Below are 14,260 nucleotides of genomic sequence, written 5' to 3'. Positions count from 1 at the left end.
TCTCTTCTTTTGGTTTCCTCGCAAGGAGATTACTTTCTTGCTTTTTCTAGGGTATAGGTCCCCTCTTTGTGTTGGATTTTTCTATCTCTTATCCTTTGTAGGGCTGGATTTATGGGAAGATATTTTGTAAATTTGGTTTTGCCATGGGATATCTTGGTTTCTCTATCTATGCTAATTGAGAGTTTTGCTGGATATAACAGCCTGGCGTGGTATTTGTGTTCTCTTAGGTTCTGTGTGACATCTGCAAGAATCTTGTAGCTTTCATAGTCTTTGGTGAGAAGTCTAGTGTAATTCTCATAGGTCGGCCTTTATATGTTACTTGACCTTTTCCCTTACTGCTTTTAATATTCTTTTTTTTTTTTTTGTATGGTGCATTTGCTGTTTTGACTATAATACAATGGGAGGAAATTCTTTTCTGCTCCATTCTATTCGGGTTCTGTATGCTTCTTGTATGTTCATGGGCATCTCTTTAGATTAAGGAAGTTTTCTTCTATAACTGTATTGAAGATATTTATTGGCCCTCTAAATTGGAAATCTTCCTTCTCTTCTATACCTATTATTTTTAGGTTTGATCTTCTCATTGTGTCCTGGATTTCCTGGATGTTTTGGGCTAGGAGCTTTTTGCGTTTTACGTTATCTTTGACAGTTGTTTCGATGTTTTCTATGGTATCTTCTGCCCCTGAGATTCTCTCTTCTATCTCTTGTATCTGTTGGTGATACTTGTATGTATGACTCCTTGTCTCTTTCCTAGGTTTTCTATGTCCAGGGTTGTCTCCCTTTGTGATTTCTTTATTGTTTCTATTTCCATTTTTAAATCCTGAATGGTTTTGTTCAATTCCTTCACTTATTTGGTTGTGTTTTCCTGTAATTCTTTCAGATATTTTTGTGTTTCCTCTCTAAGGGCTTCTACTTGTTTAGTTGTATTTTCCTGCATTTCTTCAAGGGAGTTCTTTATGTCCTTCTTAAAGCCCTCCATCATTATCATAAAATGTGATTGCAGGTGGGTAGGCACTCCTGGTGACTGTCTTCCAGCTCTAGGCGTGTGCAGGAATCAGAAAGGTCCTGCCCCTGATTTCTCCTTGGTTCTTGCACCCAGCAGGCACAGTTGGCACTAGGCAATTCCCTCTTGGGTCTGGCATGTGGGCACAGGGTAGTCTCCTCTGACTTCTCAGGAGTGTCCATACTTCTGAGGGTCCAGCTCTCTCCCCCATGGGATGTGGGTGTAGGGAGCTGTTTGGCAGCTCTTTGTTCAGTCCTGGGTGCAGCCTAGAACCACAGGTAATGGCGGCTTACTGTTCCTATATTCTTGTGTCTAGAGGCACTGTGCAGTTTCCCCTTGGACCAGGGGTGTGGGCAGAGGTGTGCAGAAGTGGCAGTCTGTGTCCTGTAATTTTTAAGGTAGTTATTTATTTCCTTCTTAAAGTCCTTTATCATCATGATGAGATGTGATTTTAAATCCAAATCTTGCTTTTCCGGTGTGTTGGATTATGCAATACTTGCTGTGGTGGGAGAACTGGGCTCTGATGAAGCCAAGTAACCTTGGTTTCTGTTGCTTATGTTCTTGCCATCTGGTTATCTCTGCTGTGAGTTGGTCTTACTGTCTCTGACAAAGTTGTCTCTCCTGTGGGCCTGTGAGTCTGTCATCTTAGGATTGAGAGCACTCTTGGGAGACCAGTTCTCTCTGGGTAAGATTTGGGTATGGAGCTCTGTGGGACAGTCTAGCTCCAGGGCCCTGATGTATACTGGTGCTGTGGGTCTCTTAACCTGTTTTTATATGGTGCTGGAGCAAGCCTCTCTGATTATTGCATTGATCTCTGAGAATAGCAGAATCTCTTTAGGAATCATTTAATTGAGTTTTGTAGACCAACCATGTTTGATTTTACTCTTGGTCTCTGGGTTTTGTTGCCTCTGATTCTTGGTTATCCACGTAGTGTCAGGTATAGGTTCTTTCTGGTAGAGTAGGCCTTAAGTCAAATCAGATATTGGTTGACTACACCTACAGCTTCTTTGCCACCATAGCTCTTGCATATTTTTCAGGCATCAAAGCTTGTAGGTCAAAAGTTTGGTGACTTGGTTGGTGTCTATGATAGCGTAAGAGTACCTTTTCCACCAAAGAGACTAGAAAGTAGAGATGAAGGCTCTGTGAAGGCACTAGTTCAACATTTCCATGTTCAATTAATTGTGTGGATGTCCTCAGCAGTAGTGCACCACTGTCAGTTTGTGGAGAGCAGCCCTTTGGTTCTTGCCATCAGCTTGGGTTGTTGGGAATTTCCATGGAACTCCTTTGACCAACAACTCAGTGGAATGAAACACAGTTCTTCCACTGGAAGACATGAGATGGTCAGTTGAGATTTCATATCCCCCATTACTAGGAGTCTTTATTAGGATCATCTTCATAGATTCCAAGGAGATTCCAGTGCACTAGGTTTCCACACCACCCCCTAAGTGCCCCTCAATTCTAGCCATGTCTCCTCATACTCTTTCTCTTCATCTCATCTCTATCACACCTATTTCCTCTTGTTCCTATACCCAACTTTCCCCAGTCCTTTCATAAAAAACATTTTACTTTTCCTTCCCAGGGTGATCCTGTATCCCCCCAAACGCCTCTTCTTTACCTAACCTCTCTGAGTCTATGGATTGTAGCTTAGTTATGATTTAACAGTTGATATCCCTTGATAAGTGAATACATAACATATTTATCTTTCTGGGTCTGGGTTACCTCAGGATGATTGTTTTAGTTCCTTCTGTTTGCCTGCAAATCTTATATTGTGATTTTTAGCAGCCTAGTAATACTCCATTTTATAAATGTACCACATTTTATTTATCAATTCTTCCTCTGAGAAACATCTCTGTTTGTTTTTAGTTTCTGACTATTGTGAACAAAGCCACAATGAACATGGCTAAGCAAGTGTCCTTGTTGTAATATGGAGTGTCCTTGAGTATATGCTCAAGAATGGTAAAGCTGAATGTTGAGTAGATCAATTCCCAACTTTTTGAGGAAGTACTAAATTAATTTCCATAGTGGTACAAGTTATTCTTTTAGTAATGAGGAATAGTGTTCTCCTTGCTTTACAACCCTGCCAGCATGAGCTATCACTTATGTTATTGATCTTAGCCTTTCTTATATGTGTACAATGGAATCTCAAAATTATTTTTACATTTCCTTGATGGCTAAGGATGTTGAACATTTCATTAAGTGTTTCTCTTTATAGGAACTCTTAACATTAGATTATATAAATTTTTCTTAATTTTTCTTGCTTTGACTATCAGGAGTTTTGTATAACAATACATGCTTTAACATCTCTTAGTTATTACGATGATAATGACAAATGATTGAACAATTAAAAATATCAGAAAATGATAGAAAATTTCAATAATACCTAGCCAACTTGATTTATATATTATAGAAACCTACATCCACCTGATACACATTCTCTTCAGGGAAATGTTGAACATCATTCTAGATAGGCTATATATTGAAATTATACAGGGTATAATTTCTAACCACTTTATTATCAATAAAAAACCATTATGAGAAAATAACCATATTTTGAAGGGTAGATGAAAACAATAAGCAAAAGATAATGGGAGCTATGGGATATTTTAAAAATAGAAGGATGTTTTCAGCAGTTATGGGAATTGGGTTCAGTTCCCAGTACCCAGAAGTTGGCTGCAATCATTTGTAACTCCAGTTTCAGGGAATTCAGTACCTTCTGCCTTCCAAGGACATTGCATGGTTTATGTGTTCACTCTCATACACACAAAATAAAAAGTAAATCTTTAACAATGAGCAAAAATTAAAATCAAGGTCAAATTTTGTACATAATTATTTTTAAAATGAAAGACTATATCTCATACATCAAGAATAGCAGAAATTGGAGGCTGGAGAGATGGCTCAGCGGTTAAGAGCACTGACTGCTCTGCCAGAGGTCCTGAGTTCAATTCCCAGCAACCACATGGTGGCTCACAGCCATCTGTAAAGAGATCCGATGTCCTCTTCTGGTGCATCTGAAAGCAGCTACAATGTACTCATATAAATAAAATAAATAATCTTTAAAAAAAAGAATCCATACACATAAAAAAATAACAAATCTTAAAAAAAAAAGAATAGCAGAAATTGGAGCTAGAGAGATGGTTCAGTGATTAAGAATACTGGCTGCTCTTGCAGAGGAATCTTGTTCAATTCCCTGCACCCACATGACAGCTCACTATTGTCTATAACTTCAGTTCCAGTGGTATCCAACACCCTCGTACAGGCATGCAGGTAAAATGCCAATGCACATTTAACAAAAGAATAGCAGAAAAATAATGATTTGATGATTCTGTTCTACATATTATTATATATGTGTATTTAATGTGCACACTATGTGGTATGTTACCACAAAACCATTTAAAACAACTTTTTATCTGTCTTCTAACTAATTTTTAGTGTTCATAACATTGTCTTGAACCAGTTTATGTTGTTACAGGTCCCAGTGTCATTTGAGGATGTGGCAGTAGATTTCAGTAGAGGGGAATGGCAGCAATTGAACTCTTTTCAAAGATGCCTGTACCAGGATGTAATGCTGGAGAACTACAGTCACCTCCTCTCAGTGGGTAAGCATAGTTGTCCTATTGTGTTATGAGGAGATTGCTGTAGATTAAATTGTCTCCAGAGAAAAATTGCAGAAGAGGAGGAGGAAAGATGTAAGAGCCAGAGGCGGTAGCTTCTACATGGAAGCAGTATTTTTTGGATATAGCAGGGAATTTGCATATAATCAACTCATGGTGATTGTAATAGCAGGCACAATACCGTTGAAAGGTGAAACCAGACAAACTCTCACCGTGGAGGAGGGGAGTTTTACCCTTAGCTGAGGATGTATTGGTAATTGATAGGTAATGAGAAAAGGAGAGTGTTTCAGTAAAAATAAAAATCGACATAACTGGTTCCTGGTTTGATTCTTTTGAATTTAGTTTTTTAGGAGGTCAACTTTTATCAAATCTAATCAATATAACTCTGGAAAGTATCTAAAGCCTAATTACCCATTTTAAAAACACAAAAACAAGGCCTTTCCCCCAAATAGCGTGTTCTTTAGTCTCTAACCAGAAAAGCTTGTATCTTACACTCTCTCCCAGAGAAATAATATAACCACAAGACTCAAAATCACACCCATTATGAAAATTAAAACAATTTTAAAAGATTAAGTAAGCTAAACAATACTGTATGAACCTGTTTAGACTTCTCTAAATCTGTCGTGTCAGGAAATTAACCCAAAATTCCTGGGGAGCCCATGTTAAGAGAATATGAGCCTCCTGTTGTGGTAAATATCAAAAATTACCACAAACTATCACTAGCCAGCATTGCTGAGCCATATGGCATTGGCAGAGTAAATTCATAAAAACAATTTAATCACACTTCTATTAATACATGTCAATAAGAATCAGGCAACTTATCAAACCAGGATTTTAACCCAAAATCCCCATGGAGCCCACATTAGAGAAAATCTGAGTAAACTATAGACCAAAATATTACCATCTATCTGTTAAGCTCTCTACCTGGAGCATCAGACTTTTATTTATTAATAACTTTTAAATTAGTGCTAGTTCCTATGTCCTGTCAGAGCCAGAACAAGCCAGACAGCGCTGCCCAGATCAGGGACTTTCAGCCCTGGAGAGAAGTTCAGAGTTGTACACGCAGGAACTGGTCATGCCAAATTTTTAATATTTACCACAACAGGAGAGTCAGTTTTCCTTTAGGGTGTGGTCCCTGACAGGTGGACTAAATTCCAGTGAAAAGCTACATACCTTAGAGCAAATTAAACTGGATGGGTATTTTTCTATAATTTATTCTTCTCTTAACATACATTTTATTTTTATAATTTATCATATTTATTCTTCACTCCTTTTGTTTTCTTTTTTATTAATTTATTTATTTATATTTCAAATGTTGTTCCCCTTCCCAGTCTCCCCTCTGCAAGCCTCCAATACCATCCCCTTTCCCCTTTGCCTCTATGAGGGTGCTCCCCCACCCACGCACCCCCGCCTCACCACTCTAGCATCCCCCTATGCTGGAGCATCAAGCCTCCACAGGACCAAGGGCCACCCCTCCCATTGATACCAGATAAGGCAATCCTTTGCTACATATGCAGCTGGAGCCGTGAGTCTCTCCATGTGTATACTCTTTAGTTGGTAGTTTAGTTCCTGGGAGCTCTGAGGGGTCCTATGAGTTGATATTGTTCTTCCTCTGAGGTTGCAATTCCCTTCAAGTCCCTCAGTCCTTCCCCTAACTCTTCTTCTATTGGGGCCCCAGGCTCAATCTGATGGTTGCCTGTGAGTATCGGCATCTGTCACAGGCACATGCTGGTGAGCCTCTTAGGAGACAACCATATCAGGCTCCTGTCTGCAAGCACTTCTTGGCATCATCAATATTGTTGAGCTTGGTGTCTATGGATGGGATTGATCCCAAGGTGGGGTGGTGTCTAAATGGCCTTTCCTTCAGTTTCTGTTCCATTTTTTTGTCCCTGGATTTCCTTTAGACAGGAATCATTCTGGGTTAAAATTTTTGAGATGGGTGGGTAGCCCTATCCCTCAACTGGGCACCATGCTTATCTACTGGAGGTGGTCTCTTCAGCTTCGATCTCCCTTCTATTAGCTATTTCAGCTAATGTCATTCCTGTAGCATCCTGGAAGTCTCTTGCTTCCCTGACATATGGGACTATCTAATGATCCCCCACCCCATTCCCTACCTCCACTGCTACATATTTCTATTCATTCTCCTGATTCTCTGAAGTTCTCTCCTGTTTCTTCCCATACCTGATCTGGCCCTTCTTTTTTTCTCTCCCCTTCCTTTCTTCCTCCCAGGTCCTTCCCTTCCTCTACTTTCCATGATTATTTTGCTTCCCCTTCTAAGTAGGATTGAATGATCCATACCTTGGTCTTCCTTCTTGTTAAGCTTCATATGGTCTGTGAGTTGTATTATGGGTATTCTTAGCCTTTGAGCTGATATCTACTTATCATTGAGAATATATCATGGGTGTCCATTTGGGTCTGGGTTAACTCACTCAGGATGATATTTTCTAACTCTATCCACTTGTCTACAAAATTAAATGAAGATGTCTTTTTTAATAACTGAGTAGCGGGCTGGAGAGATGGCTCAGCGGTTAAGAGCACCCGACTGCTCTTCCAGGGGTTATGAGTTCAATTCCCAGCAACCACACGGTGGCTCACAACCATCTGTAAAGAGATCCGATGCCCTCTTCTGGTGTATCTGAAGACAGCTACAGTGTGTACTTATATATAATAAAAAATAAATAAATCTTTAAAAAAAATAACTGAGTAGCATTCAATTGTGTAAATGTACTACTTTTTCTATATCCATTCTTCCATTGAGGGATATCTGTTTCTAGCCTCTGGCATTATAAAGAAGGCTGCTATGAACATAGTGGAGCACATGTCCTTGTTATATGTTAGAGCGTCTTTTGGGTATATGCCCAAGAGAGGTATAGCTGGGTCCTCAGGTAGTTCAATGTCCAATTTTCTGAGGAACCTACAGACTGATTTCCAGAATGGTTGTACCAGTTTATAATCCCACCAACAATGGAGGAGTGTTCCTCTTTCTCCACATCCTCACCAGCATCTGCTGTCACCTTGAGTTTTTGATCTTAGCCATTCTCACTGGTGTGAGGTGAAATCTCAGAGTTGTTTTGATTTGCATTTCTCTGATCACTAAGGTGATTATTTCTTTAGGTGCTTCTCGGCCATTGGATATTCCTCTGTTATGAATTCTCAGTTTAGTTCTAAACCCCATTTTTTGATTGGGTTGTCTGTTCTTTTTGGTGGTTAGCTTCTTGAATTCTTTATATATTTTGGATATTAGCCCTCTATCAGATGTGGGGTTAGTGAAGATTTTTTCACAATTTGTAGGATGCTCATATCTTATTGACAGTGCCCTTTGCCTTACGGAAGCTTTCCAGTTCCATGAGGTTTCGTTTATCAATTCTTGATCTTAGAGCATGAGCCATTGGAGTTCTGTTTAGGAAATTTCCTCCTGTGCCAGTGAGTTCAAAGCTCTTTCCCACTTTCTCTTCTATTAGATTCAGTGTATCTGGTTTTATGTTGAAGTCCTTGATTCACTTGTACTTGAGCTTTGTGCAAGGTGACAAATATGGGTCTATTTTCATTTTTCTACATACAGACAGCCAGTTAGACCAGCACTATTTATTAAATATGCTTTCTTTTTCCCATTGTATATTTTTGGTTTCTTTGTGAAAAATAAGTGTAAGTGTGTAGGTTTGTTTCTGGGCTTCAATTCCATTCTATTGATCAATCTGTCTGTCTTTGTACCAATACCATACAGTTTTTTTTATCACTATTGCTCTGTAGTAGAACTTCAGGTCACAGATGGTAATTTCCCCAGTCATTCTTTTTTTTTTTAATCGATCAGTAATTTAGTTAACTAATTAGTGCTGAGACTTGAACCCAGGATATTGGGCAGGCATACCAAGCACATGCTTTTCCTTTGTTAAACCTCCCAGCACCTAGTCTCCCTTTTTGAAAGAAAGTTTCTGTTTTGTTTTCTTCTTCTTTGTGAATTTCACATCCAGTCATCTCCGCATCCCTTGTCCCTTCGCATCTGCCCTCTGCCCCTGCCACCACTCCCCCAAAACAACCACCACAACAAACAGCAGTAAAAAAATAAAGCAAAAAAGGCCATCTCATTGTGGAAGCTGCAGTGTGTCACAATGTGTCACATAATATACCCTTTTGTCCACATACCTCTACTTTCAAATACTGCAGTGAGTCATTGGTTTGGTTTGAGGCCTCTGGTTTCTGCTACTCTATCAATACTGGATCCTCACTGGGACTCCTCTTCTCTTGGATATCCTGTTGTTGTCCTGTGTCATGGAGACCCTGCAGCTTTGGATCTTCAGGGCTGATCCCTTCATGATCTCCAGTAGTTCATTGATAGGATAGATGTTGGGATGGACCGGTAGCTCACCCAATGCCAAAGTTGGCAAGACTCAGGACCAGCTCTCCCACCTGCCTCGAGGGGTGAGGAGGGGAAGACATCTCCTCCTTGCCCATGCCACCACACGACAGATGATGGTTGAGGTCTGCTCACTGGAGCCCTCGTCTCCAAGGTCAGCTTTATTGTGCTCCCCAGGTGAGGAACAAGGTCCACTTTTCTGAGTACTTGAACCAGTGAAGGGCAAGGACAGCTATGCACAGCCCTTGAACATGAACATGGTCCCGGGCAGCAGCCCAGACCAGGGACATCTGTATGGTGGTAATCTGGTGGTAATATGGGCCATGGACGTTGACACAGACCCCTTCTTCTGCATGGTCATGGATCCTGACATGGCCTTCAATAGCAGCATGGGCCACACCTTCACCATGGCCTCAGGAGGCAGGGCAGGTTATTCACAACAGACTGTTCCTCTCCACCCTCATTCTAGTTCTGCTTCCTTCATAACTCTCAGACATTCATTTCTGTTTCTCTCCCATCTCACCACCACGTACTTGTACACTGTAGTGGCGCCCAGTAGGGGGCAGGTCACTCTGTGGGTGGGCTTTCTTTCTTTCTTTCTTTCTTTCTTTCTTTCTTTCTTTCTTTCTTTCTTTCTTCCTTCCTTCCTTCCTTCCTTTCTTTCTTTCTTTCTTTCTTTTGCAACAGCAAAGTGTGTTTATTCAGCTGAATTTTCTGCATTCAGGGGTCTCCCCATTTGGGAATAGAGACCCCTGGTGGACTCGTAGGCCCAGCTTTTATTGTCAGTTAGGAGAATTCCAGGGAGGGGCATGTGCCCTTTTACCTTGATTGGTTAGCTCTATCTCTAGGAGTCTGATAATTCTACAATTGGCTCTGGAGACCTCCTTGAGGGGTTGCTTACTCATTCTAGCTATCTATTCATTTTTTTATTGGATATATTTCTTTATTTACATTTCAAATGTTATTCCGTTTCCCGGTTTTCTATCCATAAGCTCTCTATCACCTCCTCCTTGCCCATAAGGGTGTTCCCCCTCCATACCCCCTTATCCCCCCTTACGCCCCCTCCCCGACATTCCCCTGCACTGGGGATCCAACCTTGGCAGGACCAAGGGCTTCTCCCATTGGTGTCCAACAAATGCCATCCTCTGCTACATATGCAGTTGTGGCCATGGGTCAGTCCATGTGTACTCTTTGGGTAGTGGTTTAGTCCCTAGAAGCTCTAGTTGGTTGGCATTGTTGTTCTTATGGGGTTGCAAATGCCTTCAGCTCTTTCAATCCTCCCTCTAATCCCCCCAAACTGAGTCCCGTTCTCAGTTCACTGGTTTGCTGCTAGCATTCACCTCTGTATTTGACATACTCTGGTTGTGTCTCTCAGGAGAGATCTATATCCACTCTCTTTCAGCATGTACTTCTTAGCTTCTTAGCTTCATCAATCTTATCTAGTTTTGGTGGCTGTGTGTGTGTGTGTGTGTGTGTGTGTGTGTGTGTGTGTGTGTGTGTGTGTATGCGCCACATGTGGGGCAGGCTTTGAATGGCTGTTCCTTCAGTCTCTGCTTTAAACTTTGCCTCCATATCCCCTCCTATGGATATTTTTGTTCCCCCTTTTATGAAGGAGTGGAAGCATCCGCATTTTTGTCATCCTTCTTGAGCTTCCTGTGGTCTGTGGATTGCATCTTGGGTAATTCAAGCTTTTGGGCTAATATCAGTGAGTGCATACCATGTGCATTTTTCTGAGATTGTGTTACCTCACTCAGGATGATATTTTCTAGTTCATTCCATTTGCCTATGAATTTCATGAAGTCATTGTTTTTGATAGCTGAGTAGTACTCCATTGTGTAGATGTACCACATTTTTTGAATTCATTCCTCTGATGAAGGGCATTTGGGTTCTTTCCAGCTTCTGGCTATTATAAATAAGGCTGCTATGAACATAGTGGAGCATATTTTTTTTTGTATGTTGGGTATATGCCCAGGAGAAGTATAGCCGGATCCTCGGGTAGTGCAATGTTCAATTTTCTGAAGAACCTCCAGACTGATTTCTAGAGTGGTTGTACCAACTTGCAATCCCAACACCAACGGAGCAGTATTCCTTTTTCTCCACATCCTTTATTTGATCAACCCCACTGGTGCTAAACACCAGAGACTGCAGTTTCTGGTCTCAAAGGATCTCAAACAGGCAGGCCAGCTACTGCTGCAAAGTAATTTAGACTTAAGACAGCAACCCTAAAATCTTGCAAGGTTAAGTCTTGCACACACACACACACACACACACACACACACACACACACACACACACACCCTCCGATACTCCCCTGGCTACCTTTAAGAGAGAACAAGAACACCAGAGCTGTCTTCCTACAGCAAACAGGGGTATCTGGGAGAAGTTGGGGAAGGGGAGTGAATATAATTAAAAATATAGTTTGCTAAATTCTCAAGGAATTGATTTTTAAAAAGAAAAGAAAAATATTTTAAAGTATTAAAAAAGAAAATGTATATTAAAGTCCTAACCCTCAGTGCCTCAGAATATAGTCATATTTGGAAGTAAATTCTTTATGGAAGTAACTAAACTAGAATAGAGTAGTTAAGGTAAGTTTTAATCTACTATAACTTTTTAAACATTAATTAATTTGCATCCCAAACACTCCTCCCAGTCCTGGTCCCTCCCTCACAGAATCCTTCCCTCTATCCCTCCTCCTTCTCCTCTGAGACAGTAGGGCTCCCTGGGTATCCTCCAACCCTGGCACATTAAATCTCTGTCTAATCTGCCATAACTTGTCTTTGAATTATTTGTTTGTTATTAATGTGTGATTGTGTGTGTGTGTGTGTGTGTGTGTGGGAGAACAGGGTGGGACACACATGCAACAACATGCTTGTGGAGGTCACATGACAACTTTATTGTACTAATTCTTCCCTTACACCTTTAAGTAGGCTCTGTCGATTGATCTCAGGTCACCAGGCTTAGGAGTCGAGTGCTTTTAACAGGTGAAACATCTTGTAGACCCTGTATCTTTTTCTCTATGAAAAAGGGAACTCTTGACACACAGAGGGAAGAGAATGTGAAGACATGAAAAGATGGTTTGGCATTGGAAGGATACATTTTAAACTGAGAAACATCTGAGATCATCAGATGCTGAGGGAGAATTGCTCTCTAAGGCCTTTCAATGACCATAGGCCTGCATATGATACCTTAATTTTAGACTTCTAATCTCCAGAAGTGCAAGATAATAAGTATTCTGAACTTTCTAGTTTGTGATACTATGTAATAGAAATCCTAGGAAATTAATACATTTTTTTCACATTTGGAAATGGAGTATTGTTTTAAAAAATAACTAACATGAAAGGGAGGCAGCAGGTATTTGTGCTTTCCATGCAAGTCTGATAACCTGAGCTTAATCCTTGGATCTCATCATTGAAGGACAGCAGTGATTTCTGGATGTTTTTCTCTGAACATATGCTGTTGCACACATACACACACAAAACCCACAAAATAATTAAAATATGAAAGAGGATTTGGATAGGTATAATAAGTTGAGGGTGAAAAAAATTTCAGATATTTGACATAAAAAGCATAGATTTAGCTGAGTATGGTAATACATGCCTTTAATCCCAGCACTTGGGAGGATAAGGCAGGTAGATCTCTGTGAGCCAGTAACAAACTTGGTCCACATAGTGAGTTCCAAGATAGCCCGGGATAAATAGTAAGACACTGTCTCAAAAGATGCATAGGTTTATTTGAAAAACCTATTGATATAAATATGTTAAACGTGAAGTGTCAGAATATGGGGCATGTTTATATAAATGGAAGGAAAATTAATCCTTATTTTAAAGGCACAAAGATCATGGTGAGATTGTATTCTCTCAGCTCAAAAGTAGTACTTATAAGTAGTGAACATTTATCTGAGGAATTTCTAAACATTGGGGAAAACACAGTATGACTTATCCTTGGTGCTTATATAATATGAGAGGAAACAGTTAAATCATAAAAGAAATTCTTAGAGGAAAAATTATTTGAGGATTCTGAAAATGCTCAGCGCCTAATGTTTCTATCACTATGCTAAGACCAAGGCAACTTATAGAAGAAAGAGTTTATTGGCAGGTTATAATTTCAGAAGGTGAGACCATGACCATCATGGTGGCGTGCTATAGGCAGGCAGGCATGGTGCTGGTGCTATAGCTGAGAGTTCACATTTTTAGGCAACAGCCACATGGTAGATAAAGACACAAAAGAGCAAGCCTTTGAAACCCCAAAGCCACAATGACATACCTCTCATTACCAAACAGTCCCACCAACTGTGGACCAAGTACTCAAACATATGTGCCTCTGGGGCTGTTCTCATTATTTGCAGAAATTAAGAAAATATACTCTGAGAAGATCAAAGGTATGTGTGAACACATTGCTCAAAAGATTTGGTTATTAACTTTTGGATCTAGACAATGATTTCAGTAGAGACATTACCAGCTTGGGCTAAAGGAGACAGATGGGAGAAAAGGAAGTACTTCTATGGTTTCATAGGTAGGAAATAGAATGTGATGCTCTTTAGGTGTGAGTATGTGTTATCCTTAAAGAAAACTGAAGATTGGCATTGTGTATAGTTTAGAAGTCAGCAGAGTTGCAATTGCTACCATAAACCCTGAGACCATAGATAATGGAAATCACCTTCTCTGTTTCAGAAGGAAGGATCATTTTGTTTTCCATGGCCAAGAGGTTAGTTAGGGCTGAGAGCCAAGCATATAAGAATACCATGTCTATGGGGGTTGGGGATTTAGCTCAGTGGTAGAGTGCTTGCCTAGCAAGCGCAAGGCCCTGGGTTCGGTCCCCAGCTCCGGGAAAAAAAAAAGAATACCATGTCTAAATTAATATCATTTCTTTTAACAGTTTTGCATGCTCGTAAGTTCTCTCTTTACTTTATGGTACTTGGATATCACTGTTGTGCTAGTATGTGGCCTTAGATAGAGTTTACTACTAGTTCTGGGCTATATTATTAAGTAATACAACTCCACTAAGACCCAAGTGCTACAGAGTTTCTATGGTCTTCATATCTTCCACAGGCTGAGCCTGAATCAAAAGGACTTAAGTGTCCTACAAGTAGAGCGAGGAGTGGTTCTTTTGTATGCTATATTTCCAGCACACCAGTAAAGGGCAAGGATTCTGCACTGGTCTATTCTGGGTTTACTTGCCATATAGAGAAAATTTTTACTAAATGCCTTTTCCACTCTTACTGTGGTTCATGATGGTTAATCTTCATTGTACAATTGATTAGATTTAGAAGATTGGTGAAATACATCTATCTCTGAG

At 40.2% G+C, this 14,260-nt stretch overlaps 1 protein-coding gene across 9 annotated transcripts in view; it reads left to right on the top strand.

Moving 5' to 3' along the window:
* Positions 1 to 14,260, top strand: part of Znf81L (zinc finger protein 81 like) — a 98,405-nt gene that overhangs the window by 45,046 nt on the left and 39,099 nt on the right. For 8 of the 9 annotated variants that reach the window (XM_039100629.2, XM_039100627.2, XM_063280425.1 and 5 more), the window contains one exon: positions 4,470 to 4,596. The exons of the other annotated variant lie outside the window; for it this stretch is intronic. In XM_039100629.2, the coding sequence (XP_038956557.1) occupies positions 4,563 to 4,596 (34 nt within the window). In that variant the 5' untranslated portion in view covers positions 4,470 to 4,562. The remainder of the gene's footprint in view (positions 1 to 4,469; positions 4,597 to 14,260) is intronic. 9 annotated transcript variants of the gene reach the window in all.

The sequence above is a fragment of the Rattus norvegicus genome, chromosome X (assembly GCF_036323735.1).
Source record: "Rattus norvegicus strain BN/NHsdMcwi chromosome X, GRCr8, whole genome shotgun sequence".
Classification (NCBI taxonomy): domain Eukaryota; kingdom Metazoa; phylum Chordata; class Mammalia; order Rodentia; family Muridae; genus Rattus; species Rattus norvegicus.
Note: the sequence above shows the minus strand (reverse complement) of the source record. Positions and strands in the feature narration are given on the sequence as shown.